At 38.8% G+C, this 14,960-nt stretch overlaps 2 protein-coding genes across 2 annotated transcripts; both read right to left on the bottom strand.

Annotated features, from left to right (window-relative positions):
- Window positions 1-626: 626 nt before the first annotated feature.
- CUNH15orf48 (chromosome unknown C15orf48 homolog) lies at window positions 627-4,548 on the bottom strand. Its single transcript, XM_062629346.1, has 4 exons — window positions 4,267-4,548; window positions 3,883-3,971; window positions 3,070-3,130; window positions 627-2,383 (listed from the first exon to the last, which is right to left on the bottom strand). Exons 1-4 carry the CDS (start codon window positions 4,306-4,308, stop codon window positions 2,315-2,317), a joined length of 261 nt encoding a protein of 86 aa, XP_062485330.1. The 5' UTR covers window positions 4,309-4,548; the 3' UTR covers window positions 627-2,314.
- Window positions 4,549-6,246: 1,698 nt separating this feature from the next.
- On the bottom strand, window positions 6,247-14,861 carry AFG2B (AFG2 AAA ATPase homolog B). The gene is made up of 8 exons (XM_062629020.1): window positions 13,596-14,861; window positions 12,383-12,568; window positions 10,870-11,028; window positions 9,411-9,620; window positions 8,815-9,042; window positions 8,074-8,208; window positions 7,282-7,407; window positions 6,247-6,597 (listed from the first exon to the last, which is right to left on the bottom strand). Exons 1-8 carry the CDS (start codon window positions 14,670-14,672, stop codon window positions 6,445-6,447), a joined length of 2,274 nt encoding a protein of 757 aa, XP_062485004.1. The 5' UTR covers window positions 14,673-14,861; the 3' UTR covers window positions 6,247-6,444.
- Between the last annotated feature and the right edge of the window lie 99 nt (window positions 14,862-14,960).

Below are 14,960 nucleotides of genomic sequence, written 5' to 3'. Positions count from 1 at the left end.
CAATTTCAGTGGCCTCTAAATTGCCCATGGAATAAAAAGTCATGGGTTTGAGTAACACATGACATGGAAGTCTTACTGTTCTCATAAAAGCTCATAAAATTCAGCCAATTAAATCTTTAATGTCTTAACTGATGGTAGCAGAACAAGGAAATAATTTGTATATTGCTTTACAGATTTATGTTGAGTAGTTGAGGGAGGAGATACAGTAATTGCTCTTAGCTTGCTCTACTTAAAAAACACTCATCTATGCAGAAGCAAGACTATTTGTAGGAGTCTAAGAACACACAAAATTGTCCCAAGAACAATTCATTTTTTCAGCATTTTATGATCCTTTTGAAGAGCATGAAAATATTTTGATTTCTCACATTATGTGAAAACACTCCCCACAAATCTATACTAACAAAAAAAGCAACTAGTAACACAAAACATTCTACTACCTTAGCAGGACAGATGAGGAAAAGCAACACCCATGACTCATAGCAATCATGCTGCTTAATGTTCTAATGGAAGACACCATTGAAAAGTACTTAAGTAAAAAAAAAAAAAAAAAAAATCAAAACCTAACACACTTCTTTCCCCAACGCTGACAGATACTTGCTCACAGTACTTACAGGCCATACAAGTAATTTACTGAAGAACAAACTATTTTAATTCATGAATCAATTCAGAACACAGCACTTTTTGTTTTGTTTGATACAATCCAACAAATACAGAATAATTTACAGAAAATATTTTAAAATATTTCTATTAAAATACTTGAACTTTTATTCTTCTGAGCACTAGATTTCTAAGGTTGTATGCTATCCAATCATCTTGTAATGTCATTCCTTAAAACGAAAGCTATGAATGTATTCTGAAGTCTTGTAGTTCCTCTTACTCTCAAACATAGACACTGCTGAGTCATCCTTACTTGATAAATATTTACACTGCATCTGCACACAAGTATGGGATAAAATAACATTTTTTTTTTCCTCAGCACCAATAAATCTTAAGTAAACTTAAAGCTTCTGAAGCCAAACTACCTTAAAATTCAGGAGACAGCTTTATTAAGCTAAGTTGTCTATGCTGCACCAGAGTAACCTAAAGCACTTCCCTATTACTCACTTACAGGGACTTTTTACAATTAGCAGTTGTTTCAGTTTTGCTTTCTTCCTCACAGAAAGGAATATGCATTCTGAACACCTGTTGTTAAAGAAACACTAATATATTGTGAAACTGCTTGGAAGGGGACACATACAGAAAATATCCACAAAAGGACTGTTGTTACCATTGGATATATGTACTGCCTCATTAATGTACTGGGGGTCTGCTCCATGACATTCCTACCCTGGCCAACCCCTAAGAAAACACAGAGAGGCTTACAGCAGAACTGGCTCTTCACAGAGCCATTCCTAACTTAAATCTATTATTTTCTCTTTGTTAAAGCAGATGTCCCCAATAGCATATATCTAGAAATGCTTAAAAGTATTGTTAATGGTGCAGTTCATTTAAGCTTTCACATGAACCACCTTGCACAAAAACAATTAACATTATGTAATTAGCTTTGGATAATGCACAGTTCCAAACTCTAGTAACTTTTTCTAAATTGAAACATGAACAGTATTTAAATACAACAGAAATGATCTCATTTCCAATTCCCTTTTACCCATGTGTAATTCTGATGTTCTAATCCTATAATCTCAAATACACCCTAAAATAACCTACTGGACTCCTCAATGAATTAAGGCATGTATAAGTTTTAATATTAGCAGTCAAACATCAGTTTTGACTTAAACAGTCATCTAACAGAAAACAAATGCTAATATACCTTATGACCACATATGTTGCCATACAAAGACATCCTCTGGCTATGATGACTATTTGGTCAGTATAGAGCATTGAAATACAGCGTAGTGTGGGAGCAGATCAGGAATCCCAATTTAGAAGGGCTTTTGGGTAATCTCCATTTATCAGATTTTCATGGAATGTTGTAAAGATATAATTTTAAAATATATTTAAAATATATACAACATTAATGTTTTTGAGAAAACCAATATTCCACACAAAGTGTGAAGGCTTTTCCATCTATAATTAACATCTGAATAGTCAACATTTGACATCAAATGCCTACAGAAAATCAATTATTTGAGACAGATTTTTGGACTCTATGTTGCATGCCAGCTTCTAAAGCAATATGGAACTCCTCATCCAAAAATGTAGGGAGACCCTAAAAACGTAGCAGAAGCATTTCCGCACACTGATTTCAGTAGTCAAGTTTGTGCAGAAGTGGTTCCACTAGATTCATAGGGTACCTTTCTGAGGCAACAGAAACTTGTTACTTCGTAAGCTTTTTGACACTTTCCAGCTCTTCTATAGGTTTCCATTTCTGACGGATTGTTAATAGCTGCAAGAAATTAACAGGAAAATATCAAAGAAATTAGCAAAATTCCTTCATATCATGCATCAACTTATGCACGAAGGATTTCTAGTAGCTTTACATTTTCACTTCAGAAGCAAACAAAAATGGCACCTAATGACCTATTTAATAATCTGTTGAACAAAATCGCTTGGATATTAAATAACTAATAATTTAAATAGTTTTATTTTTCTTTTTCCTAGATGCTCTTCTAAAATAAGATTTTTTTCCTTCAGGCTGCAGTACTCAAAACATTCTTAGGCAATTTTGTAATTCAGTAATAAGGCATTAATGAGCATTTCCTCTATATTCTGAATTTCCATTGTTATCAATGGAATTGAGTAAATGGATATTGCAGGGAGAGGGTGCAGGATACGAACCAGAAGACCACCATAGATTCATGATCAGACCTAGAATGTAACAGCTGAACCCCTTTATTAAGTAATACAGGGAAGATAATTTACGTGAAGTAACAAATTAAGCAGTTAGTGCTACTTTTAAATAGACACACATCAGCTTAGCATTTGTATTGTTCTTCAGGGTTTTTTAATTTATATTTTTTACATTTTATAATATATATTATTATATTTTGCTAGGTTTTCCACATTTAAAAAATACTCATTGTGTTGAAAATGTATGTTATTTGCATCGACTGTATTATTTGTACAAATTACCTTCTGAGGCTTGGTAGCATCAACAGTTTCCCATGGTTCTGGATTGCTACTCTTGTTAATGCTTTAAGAGAAGATAAAGCAAAACAGGTATTATGTTTTAGGGTGTAATCTTGCATATATGTTTCTTATAAGAGCTGTTTATTGTCAGTAGAACTCTTACTGTAAGTAAGTAGTTCCCTGAAACACAAGTTCACAGGTTTGGGCATTTATATTTTAATATAAATAATGTCTTGCTTTATTTGCAGCTTCCAAATCACCAAACAAGCCAACATTATTGAAGTAGGTATTATATCCTAAGAGAAGCAAGCTGAAAAATCAGAACTGAACAAGGACACAAAAGACAAAGGGGATTCTTACCCTGGCAGGCAAAATACGTATTCCTATCACTTTGAATATAAAAGCTCCCAAAAGCTTAGAGTATAGGAGTTAGCTCCAATTACTAGCCAAGTCATTAAAATACTAAGTTATTCTAAGTTTATATTGTCAAACGTTCTTCATATACAAGCCAACAGCCTGGTTGCAACGTATCTGCATGCCACCCACCTATCTGATTAGTGGAAATTCTTTATAAGCACATTTAAAACCTATTACAACTAAAGCAAATAATATAATTATTAAATCTAAAGTTACAAAATAATTCGGAATATGCTTCAAATTAATGAATTTCTTCAGTATTTACAATCTGCAGTATATTAATTGTTACTAGGAGTCTGGAACATCCATATGGCACTTTTTTGGTGCAAAACATGATGGTCAAACACCTGTGTTGAACAAAAGGTTAGGGTGAACTCCAAGCAGAAAGTTTTTGCTTACATCACATCAGATTTGCAGAATAGGGAATAAATGGAAAAAGAGAATGCCCCAATAGCTGCGAAGGATATTATTCCAGCCAGGGGAATGAGCTGAAAGACACAAAACAGAGACAAAAGTTGAACTAGTGTCCCGCCTATGGAGCCGTGAGTAAGGGGAGCGAGGGCTCCAAGCAGTGAGATGTGATCAGCTGTTCAGGTGTGCACATTACCGCTCGCACACCTCAGCTCCAAGGCATGACTCTCACCCCGCGTACCTCCCCTGCTATCCCCAGCTCCTCTATAAACCGCTAACCATTAAATGCCAACCCCTGTGTGCCTGCTGGAGCCAGCTGCAGCCCCCCAGCCAAGAGGGTTATCTCAGAACCAACGTCTATGACAAACTTACTTCTCTTTTGGTTTTGATTATGTGGAAGAAGCTCGTTTTCATGATCGCGGCGGCCGCGGACCTGTAACAAACGGTTCTCCGTTACGGCGCCCCGGGCCGGGACCTCCCGCCTGCGGTACCCGAGGGAGAGGGCACGACGCCTCCGTTACCTGGCAGGTGCACAGAGAGCGGCAGCGCTACCGACAGGCTCAACACTGGCGAGCCCTGCGCTCCGCATTATATAGGGGCACCCCCGCCGCTGAGCGCGGGCCGTACCCCAGGTCACGTAGGCGGGACAACGCCCGCCGCGCAGCACCCCGCAGGCAGGGCGCCTCCCAACGGCCGCTCGCGAGCAGCGCCGCCCCGCGACGTTCCAGCCCTCCGCAGGGAGGCTTTCTCCCGCAGCTCCTCCGCTCCCTGCTGTGGCATTACTCAACTTCCCTTCTCCATTCGTCCTTCATCTTCTTGTTTGTCCCTTTATCCAGGTAGCTGCCTAAAGAACAACGTATCGAGGCAAAGGCACAGGGAAGGCCTTGGCAAGGTGCGTTCAGTAACCGGAACAGGAGGCTGATGTCCCTCTTTCTGCGAAGGCAGCTTAAGCCAAGCCCAGGGCACAACCTCTCTATTGGGTTACACAGCTCCTACCTTCCCAATACCCCAAGCTGAGAACTCCCACCAGGGGCAGGCTGGAGGTGCGTGGTGCCTGCAGACAACTCCTGTAAACCAGCTTCTCCCTTTCCCTCTTGCCCACTGTAAAGCATTAAAACGAAGGAGAGGTTTCCCTTACTGCATACACTGCTGGCTCCCCGTAGCAAGAAAGAAACACAGTAGGGCACAATTTGTTCCACTGGTCCTTCTAGGGAGTGATTACAGAAGTCAGCATGTCTGACAGAAGCTGACACCAGTTTGCTGTCCTCACAACATTCAGGTCTGTCTATTCTAAAGCAACACTCTTAAGAACTGGAAAGCAAACCAGAGCTACCTTGAAGGTTTCCATACTTTATCTCCAGCATTGCTGTCAAGAAACCTTTGGGTGTCTGGGAAGTTCATTGGCACTGGCCTACTTGTTACCAGCAATAAAGCAGCAGGATGGTCCCGCCTCAGAAAATGGTGATCAAAGCCACCAAGCTGTAGGACAGTCATTTATATCTGAACCCTTTCCTAAATTACAATGGCTACTCCCCCTTCTGCCCTCCACAGTCGCTAACTGCCTTGGAACTTCCTTTTGTGATCCATCTCACTGTAAACTGCACTGTAGTGTGTCCCTGGTGCCCATGTTTTGAGAAAGAAATACTTGTTAATGGGTTAATTACTTACGAACCTCAGCTGAAATAATAAATTATCTTTGACAGGGGAGTTGTTCACAAACATTTTCATGGGGACAAGGAAAAAGTATTTAAAAGCTTCCTACCTGGTAAGTTAAAATGCATCTTTACATACATACAATAACAATTTCCCTTGATATATCTACTTATTTTAGAAGATGACCTATAAAAATATATTGACAAAGAATGATTGGGTGAGGAAAAGAATTCTGCAGGAAGAGTTTTACAGCAAACTTCCTTCTCTGAAGAAGAAATTATTATAGCTTAATTACAGACTTAGTAACTCAGACTGCTTACTCAATCCAACTGTTTGTACAGCAATCAGTAACTGATCTAAAATTATTCCCCAAAACCCAGACTCTAAACCTACAAGGTATTAAGCACTGACAGCCTTTTCACCATCACTGTGTTTTGGAATCTGCTTGTCATAAAGCAAGTCTGTAGATACGCACATATAAAACACCTGACATTTTCCATAGTATGGGACTTCCTCCTGTTTAACAGTCTGAAAGCTTTTCTCATTCTCCTTTAGGAACTTCACAACATATTTTAAATTAAATATTATTATGCCAGTGCTTGCACTGAGAATTAGGAAATCTTCAGTAGCAGTAAGCTGTTCCACAGTGTACTTTATCTAAGAATCTCAATTACTTGTTTCTAGATGGAAACCTAGCTGAAGGAAACAAGATTTTCATTTATTCTCCATTACCGAAACCACAGATTTTTCTCAAGTGAAATTTTACACACTGAAAACTACAGTACAAAAATAAAAGTACAAAAAAAGTACAGTATTAAAAAGCAGAAAAGATGTATGCCACTGCAAAATCTTTGTGATGTATTTAAGAATACCTATGCTATATCACTTCTTTTTGTTTCAGGAGGCTAATTCTCGAGTATAGATTTTTTCATAAAATTCCAAGTCTTTCATGTTTAAGGATGGTTTTACAGTCCTCAATGATTTTACAAAATGCTCGTGTTTTACAGCAGTCACTTCAAGTCCATTCTCTTGCAACGCCAACAAAGCAGCCTTTAAAAGAAAAAAAAGGAACAATTTAAAATGCTTTTCATGTTTTAACTGGCAAAGAAATTATTGTAAGTAGTCTAAAATATTTTACATCAAACAAAATTTCAGGTAAAGCATCTGAAAGCAGTATCATACAGTTTATGGTTATTGAACAATAGATACAACATCAAATAAAATCACTGCAACTCTTTCCATTTTTTTGTCTGGATTAGACAGTATCTTTGATAACCTGAGTTGCTGGATTTTCCTCCCAGTCTTTTGTCTTTTATGCAACTCATCTCAAATACTTACAAGATTTATCTTCTCATTTTTTTTCTCTCTAGCCTTGACAGCAGGTACTAATTTCAGTTAAAAATGCTAAAGTTGCTTGCAGCACACAGATTACACTTCATCTACATGTGAGTTTGGATTACAATGGGCCATGTGACATAAAGGGTAGTACAGGTCTTTAACTTTGAGTAAATTATCACAGAAAGCCTTTATTCTTATTTGCCTTTTTTATTTAAAGAATTAACCCTTATTAGGTTCTTCAGCTTTATTCCTTCTCTTTGTATTTTCATTACAAACTGTGAAAGAATGCATATACAGATGGCTTGATAACATCTATGAGCTACCTCTCTTTTTTCATTGAAAGGTTTAATTTACAGTTTATGTCAACAGATTCATTCAACCATGAATATTTCTTACCTCCTTGCACAGATTTTCAATATCAGCTCCAGAGAAGAAGTCTGTCAGAACTGCCACGTCTTGTAATGACACATCAGTATCTAATGGAATTTTTTCTGTGCAGATTTTCAAAATGGAAAGCCTTCCCTGTAGGATGGTGCATTTTATACAACAAAACCAAACCAAGAATTAATTGCTCTCCAAAGCAGTGCCAAATTAGAAATTAGAACAAATGAAAATTTGGAAGAGTACCAAAACTACTTCAGTTTTGGTGGAAGATTGAATAAAATGCTATTAATGGAGATAACCATAACCATAAGAGTATTATCTCATCTCACATATTAAAGCCTGTTATTCGCAATTACCCATGACTTCATGAATACACAGTATTTTAGACTAAGGAGTCCATATTTGGTCTGCTTTGGCTCAACATTTTTTTTTGGGAAGCTCACAACAAATAGCTACACTACTTTTGGGAGCAGGGCAAAAGAATGATTTGAAGCAAGGACAGACAACTTGTTACAGTACTTTATAAACTGCAGCTTGATTTTGTAAATACAGAATTCTACCAGATTTTGTCTGTTTTCTGTATGTGATAGTATACCTACATACACCAGGTCAAATATTACTGGTGTTTAAATCATAAATGCAATTATTCCTCTTTAAGATTCTTCATTGTACCTGAAGTTTAGTGAATCATCCATCAGTTGTTAAATATATTTATTACAGGAATATGTCCCCATTTGCTCTTACAGTGTGCTGGCAATCAATACCTCTCCATTTAAATCCACATATGGCTTTGCAATACATCACCTTCAGATCCGGAGGTGGAATATAGATGACCTTGTCTAGCCTTCCAGGACGCAGCAAGGCATCATCCAACATATCTGGTCTATTTGTTGCAGCAACTACCATGAAATCCTTGTTCAAACTTTCATGAAACTCTAGCTAAGAGATGATATAAACACATTAGTGCAAAATGGTTACGATACTAGTCATCTTTAGGTAATATATAACTACTAACAAGGAAAGGGGAAGAACAAAAAGATGATGTATCTTTACATGTAGTTACTTTCCTTTCAATATTAGTATTTTATTTTTCTTCAGGTAAAAAACTGCCTTGGTGCGGGCCAGATTAAGTGACAAGGACATGTATGTATTGGTTTTGTATAAACTATGTATGAGAAAGCACTGCAAATAAAGTAGGGGTAAAAAGTAAGTCCAGGAAAGAACCTGTATAATAGTAAAAATAACACAATCTAAAAAATTACCTTACTGTCAAGCAAGAGGATTTTTGTGATAGAAGATGAAGACCAACTAGTAATGCTCTTTAGCTTGTGTATTTTATTCAAAGTCTCATTGAAGAACAGAGTATGTAAAAAGTTAGCAGTCTACATACAGTATGTTTTAGAAGTTATGACAGAATAAAAGAGCATCTTGCATATTTTTAAGCTTGAGGTTTAAGGTGAAAAAGTGTGATTCAACAGCTAAAATTTTTGGAACAACTGGACAGCATTTATCATCCTTCCTATACGGAAAAGGGAACATAAATACCTTTCTTTCCTCTTCACTTTGTTCTTGACATTGACCCTCAAGCTGCAGTTTTCTTCCTCTTCTTTCTGTGACTTTCAGCCCAATACCATCCAACTCATTGAGAAGAACAGAAAGAACCCGCTCTGAGACACCATGGCTAGTTTTGCAGTGTGACCGAGATCCCAAGATAGAGTCAATCTCATCTAGGAATACTATTGCTGGAGCATTTGCTCTTGCTTGGCTAAAAACCTTTTTTAAAAATATTAATAAAGTAAAACATCAGTGCATACATTCTGTCAGGTAAGGAGAAAACACCTGTTTACACATACTCTGTATTTCATTTAAGGATACAGGAGCTGTTCTGGCTTACATTTACTATAGGCAAGGTCTTACTTAGATTCTTAAATGAACTGAAAACAAAAGGGTAGAAATACATATAAAGTTTAAAACTTGTCTAATTTTAGGGCTAGAGTCTCAGTTTATATACATCTGAAAGATATCTTATTTAACAATCAGATGAGAGCTTTAACTATAGTATTTTCAGTAAAAAAATTTAGACCATCCAAAAATGAAGCAAAAAATAACCTACAGGCCTTATACAAATCAAAAAACTGTACCTGAGACAAAATCTTCTCTGAATCTCCAACGTAAGGTGAGAAGAGGTCAGCACCACTTACAGAGAGAAAGGAACAGTGACAACTTGTGGCCAGAGCCTTCACCAATGTGGTTTTGGCACACCCTGATGGCCCATAGAGAAGAATACCCTTTGGATGAGACAGCCCCATCCTAGCAAATGCCTGAGGAAATTTCATAGGCCACTCAATACTCTGTCAATACATAAAAAGTTATGACATTCTTAGTAACAGAACTACAATTCCTAGGCAATCAGTAACACTGCAGAGCATATTATTTCCTTTCATTGGTAGAAAAATTAATTTGAAATCAAAGAATACTAGCTTGGTCTTTCTTCATATAGTGCTCCCTTCTTAAAGTGTCCTCTCAAACAGAACAAACGGCAGTTATTGAGAGATGACAGACAAAAGCTGTCTCTGACTACACATTCAGGAATGGACAAGTTCTCTGGATACAAGTCAAGCGTTTTTCAGTTACTCAAACCCATGCTTATTTCCCCATGATACTACAGTTGGGAGTGACACCTTGTTAGAAGAGTTCTAACAAACACTGCAATACCTTAATGAAGTATAAAAAAATGTTTTAAAATAAATGGGTCGGGGCAATCCCAAGCATAAATACAGGCTAAGCAGAGAATGGACTGAGAGCAGTCTTGAGGAGGAGCTGCGGGTGTTGGTTGACAAGTTCAACATGAGTGTGTGCTTGCAGCCCAGAAACCAACTGGGTTGCATCAAAAGGAGTGTGACCAGCAGGTCAAGGGAGATGATTCTCCCTCTCTACTTCACTCTTGTGAGACCTCTCCTGATCTCCAGTCTCCTGGAGTACTGTGTTCAGCTCTGGGGCACCCAGCACAAAGAGGGACATGGATCTGCTTGAATGAGTCCAGAGGAGGCCTTGAGATGCTGAGAGCTGAAGCACCTCTCCTATGAAAACAGGCTGAGAGAGCTGGACTTGTTCAGCCTGAAGATGAGAAGGCTCCAGGGAGATCTTATAACAGCCTTCCAGTACCTAAAGGGGGCCTGCAAAGAATGTGGTGAGGGACTTCTTACAAAGACATGTAGGGATAGGACAAGGGGTAATGGTTTTAAACTAAAAGAGAGATTTAGTTTAGATATTAGGAAGATATTCTTTACTGTGAGGGTGGTGAGGCACTGGAACAGGTTGCCCAGGGAAGCTGTGGCTGCCTCAACCCCAGATGTGTTCAAGGCCAGTTTGGGCAGGGCTTTGAGCAACATCGTCTAGTGCATGGTGGCCCTGCCCATAGCAGGGAATTGGAACTAGATGATATTTAAGGTCCCTTCCAACCTAAATAATTCTGTGATTCTATGAAATACAATATGTAATAAGGTAATTTGAAAGACAATTAGTTTCCATCATGTAGCATATACAACGTCTTGCAGGACATGGCTATTAGAAACTAGTTGGATTTGTCTTATCCATTACCTGTTTTAACTTTAATTTCACATCTTCAAGCCCACCAATTTGCTCCCAAGTGACAGGTTTACACTCTGTTAGTCCAATTGCACTTCGAAAAGAGGATGGCTGAGTTTTTTTAAAAGCTTCTTGGAAATCTGCCATGTTAATCACTGGTTTCGCTGAATCCTGAAAAAATACAGATAAAGCATATTAACAATATTTTTACACAGTAACTTACAATGCTGCATTAATATGCAAAATACTTCACAGAAGGCCAAATGCAACTAACAAAACAACAAATTCTCGCCCTAACAAGCTTAAGCACTGCAGACACAAAGCTGTAACACAAAATAGTCTCTTTAGTGGCAAGTTTTTACACAGGAAAAAAAAAAAATTAACAGAAATTAATGTTTTAGAAAAAACTACTGTTCGCTAAATTACAGCTCCATTAGACGGTGATCTGCTAAGTCAAGTGGTTGCTAGTTTCAGAGTTACTATATACCAAATCCTAGACTGTCTTGAATACAAAAATGTTCTAACATCCATTTTTACCACAGAAAGTAAGGCATTATCTCAAGCAGGCTATAAAATACCATTATGAAACAACAGATGCAGTAACAGAACTAAGAAGCATTTTACAAAAGTGCTTGCAGTCCTCAAGGCAAATAGGTCATCTACTTATTTTCATTTGTCCATCTACATCTTTTCGGGATATCAGGCTCAAATTATTTTATTATTTTCAGTATTCGTAAGGTATCTGGACGAGATGGAACTTTTAGAAATATGATGCTCTCTTTTTTCCTATCCCTGAGTGAAGACAGGGGTAGGAAAATTCTCTGTACAGATTCTCTGACTCTGGTAATTTTGCAAATACACATTAAATTTCCACCAAGCCATTCCAGATTAAAACCTACATATCTGCGGTATATTTATTTCTTGTAAAAGTCAGATAAATAAAAAGAGTATTAAGAACTTTATATAGATATGGAATTGGTATATTTCAGTTCCTGTAAAAGTCAGATTAAATAAAAAGAGTATTAAGAACTTTATATAGATATGGAATTGGAGAATTGCTAAGAAATTAAATTTATGCACACTGGGCAGCTGTATACCTTGTGTCTACAACAGTGTTATACCCGACTCTACAACACAAATGATAACAGATATTATCACTAGCAGTTATATTTATGTGTCAACCTAACTTTAATTTGCAGTTATTACTAAATAGAACTCTAAATCACCAACAGCTTCAAAAGAGCGCTTTGGTGGACATAATAATTCAGTTTGCCAAAGACTAAAATCTCTGCACAATCCTAAAAAAATAAGGATAAAAAATTTCAGCAAAGCTTTTCAACCAGAAAGGATAAAGCAGTATTTCCAGGTGAGAGCTGAAAGGACCAGCATATTTACATTTATAAGACAGCTGGTATTTTCAGTGTTTTAATTTCAGTATTTTACTTTGTGAGTTCTTCAACTTGCTGAGCTTTCCAAGTAAGGCTGAGTATTAATGATATTCTTCTTGACTAATATGCAACCATACCAAAGAGCTGTGGAACACAGCCTGCATGGCAGCTTCTCTGCAGAGTGCTGTAAGGTCAGCTCCAACATACCCAGTTGTCATTTCTGCCAGTTTAACCAAATCAACATCTGTAGAAATTGGCATATCAGATGTAAGCAACTGCAGGATGGATCTTCTTTGTGTAAGTGTTGGGGTTCCAATAACAACCTAAATCAAATATAGTAAACACAAATTTTAAGTAGGTATTTTGCTGTATTCCTCTTATTTTCTAGACACAGGCAAGCAGCTTGGTCTCTGCTTTACACTGCTTACTTAAGATTTATACATACTTACATTGCAACTAAAAGAGTTTTATAGGAAACATTACCAGCACTATACAAATGACAAATACTTAAAATACTCTTCATTTACACTTACTTTCCAGGTGAACAGTGTTTGCATAAGCAGTTGTTCATAAGACACTGTAGCTAGTGTATATCAAGCCCTAATTTAATGCAATTTTATTGTAAAATGTAACATTGAAATAATTTTCCTTGCGACACAAGAACTGGATTAATAAAAAAAAAAACCCCACAGATAAACATTCATACATTAAAAACCTGGTAAAATACCACCATAAAATATGTCTTAAGAACTCAAGAATGAAAATCATACTTGTGAAAGCATTAAAGAACTTCACTAAACTGGAAGACCCAGGAGTGCGACCAAAAGAAACAACACAAGCAAAAGCATCGTGCATTGTGTAACTGCAAGTGCTCTTTCTTCTTTAGAATATTAGAAGTTTTCCAGAGTAGATCGAGCCTCTGTTATTGAAATCTGAATAGATTTTTTGACACAATGGGTTACTAGTTCTCTGTCACGACAAACTTTTAAGGAGAGATGTATAAATCTTTAATCTGGGATTTAAATGAGAAAAATCTAAGTCTGTAATGCTAAGCACCTGTAAGCAAAAGGAAACCCTCAAGAAGAGGTTCATGACTTCATCAGGAAGAAGCAAAAAGGCTCCCCCTGTCCATTTCCAAGTATTTGGAACTCCCAGCCTCAGTAAAATGTGCTTTCTACCTTACCCAAGCTGCAGCAAACTAAACAAACAAGGCCTATCTGAAGCCTGTAGAATCCCACTATGAAACCTGACCAGCAGACATTAAAAAAATTTAAAAATTACCTTATTAACTTGCCCCTGCACAACCTCAAAAAGGAAAGAAGGAGCAGATGAATCACAAGGCTTGCTTACCTCTCTGTCAAATCTCCCAGGTCTTCTCAGTGCAGGGTCCAAGGCATCAGGCCTGTTTGTAGCTGCTATAATGACTATTTTACCCTCACTACCAACACCATCCAGCAGTGTTAGTAACTGAGCAACAATACGATCTTCAGGAGCATTGTTTGACCTTCCTCGCTTTGGGCATAAAGAATCAATTTCATCAATAAAGAGGACGGTTGGGCCTTCGTATGCCATTTCTCTGGCCTTTTCAAAGGCTCTTCGTAAATTCTCTTCACTTTCTCCCGGTCTTGAACCATAGATGTCTAGGCCACTGGTGCACAACAGATACGCACCCAGTTCTTTGGCTACTGCCTTTACCATAAGGGTCTTCCCTACACCCGGGGGCCCTATTAATAGCACTCCATTAGGGACAGAAAGCCCTAGCTTCTTAAATGTCTTTGGAAAGCGGAAAGGCAGATCAATAATTTCTTTCAAAGACTTTCCCACATCATCTAGTCCTGCAACTGAAGTTTTTGCAGTGTCTTCTGACAGATGTCTGTACCATTCATAAGTGATCACCTCCTTAATCTTTACACTTGTCTGGGGGGTTATCAATCCAGCTTCATCCACCAAAGGGTCTACAGACAGTATTTCAATATACATGACAGGATTTTCGAGATTTGGGGCAACAGTAACAACATAATGAAGTGAAACATAAATATTTCTTAGCAGTTCTCTGATTGTCTCCTGCAACACTGCTCTGGAAGTCGACTTTTTCAGCGCAGCACTCTTAAGGACCACTCTCACCGCTGCCTTTGTTAGGCGGCGGTACGCCAGGAGCTGCAGCTGGCCCACACTCAGCGTAAGGCCCGTCACGTCCCTTGCCGTTACACCGGCGGTGCTGCAGGTCAGATCAACCTGTAGGTACCCGTCCGCCAAGTCGTGCCTGGGCCACACCGTGCACAAGCAGCAGCCCGTAGGAAGGGAGATCCTCAGCGGAGCGCCGATCCTGGCTCCCAGGAAGGACAGCGTGGAGGGCCCTACCCTACATCTCTGGGTGCCTTCGTCTCCCGGGTCCAGGAGGAGCAGCTTTAAGGCTGCCCTCTCCATCACGGGCTTGCACGCCGCTCTCTCCCCGAGAGAGGGCAACCCCTGCTCTGAGCGAGCCCGTCCAGCTCCTTTCTCACCCCGCCTCTCGTCGCCGCGGGCCTCACGTTCCGCCAACACCGGACAGCAGCGACCTCCCTCTCACCCCAACCCGCCGCTCACCGCCCGAGCCGAAACCGCTCCCGCACAACAACCGCGCCGCCCTGGGCTGCACTGAGCGGAAGTCACGGCGCAGGCCGCGCATGCGCAGCAGCGGAGCACGCGTACTGCGAGGGAGCGCGCGGCGAGGCG

The sequence above is a fragment of the Pezoporus occidentalis genome, unplaced genomic scaffold (genome assembly GCF_034315485.1).
Source record: "Pezoporus occidentalis ecotype Australia unplaced genomic scaffold, CSIRO_AGI_Poc_V1 ctg11, whole genome shotgun sequence".
Taxonomy (NCBI): domain Eukaryota; kingdom Metazoa; phylum Chordata; class Aves; order Psittaciformes; family Psittacidae; genus Pezoporus; species Pezoporus occidentalis.
The sequence above is the reverse complement of the archived record's forward strand: the minus strand, read 5'-3'. Positions and strand labels throughout refer to the sequence as shown.

Coding starts and splice junctions, on each gene's coding strand:
- CUNH15orf48 (XM_062629346.1), bottom strand. CDS start 4,308: ATGAAAACGAGCTTCTTCCACATAATCAAAACCAAAAGAGAA. Junction 3,972..4,266: donor TAATCAAAACCAAAAGAGAA/GTAAGTTTGTCA, acceptor TGTGTCTTTCAG/CTCATTCCCCTGGCTGGAAT. Junction 3,131..3,882: donor TTCTGCAAATCTGATGTGAT/GTAAGCAAAAAC, acceptor CTTCTCTTAAAG/CATTAACAAGAGTAGCAATC.
- AFG2B (XM_062629020.1), bottom strand. CDS start 14,672: ATGGAGAGGGCAGCCTTAAAGCTGCTCCTCCTGGACCCGGGAGACGAA. Junction 11,029..12,382: donor CTGTGTTCCACAGCTCTTTG/GTATGGTTGCAT, acceptor GTATTTTTTCAG/GATTCAGCGAAACCAGTGAT. Junction 7,408..8,073: donor TTCCACCTCCGGATCTGAAG/GTGATGTATTGC, acceptor ACCATCCTACAG/GGAAGGCTTTCCATTTTGAA.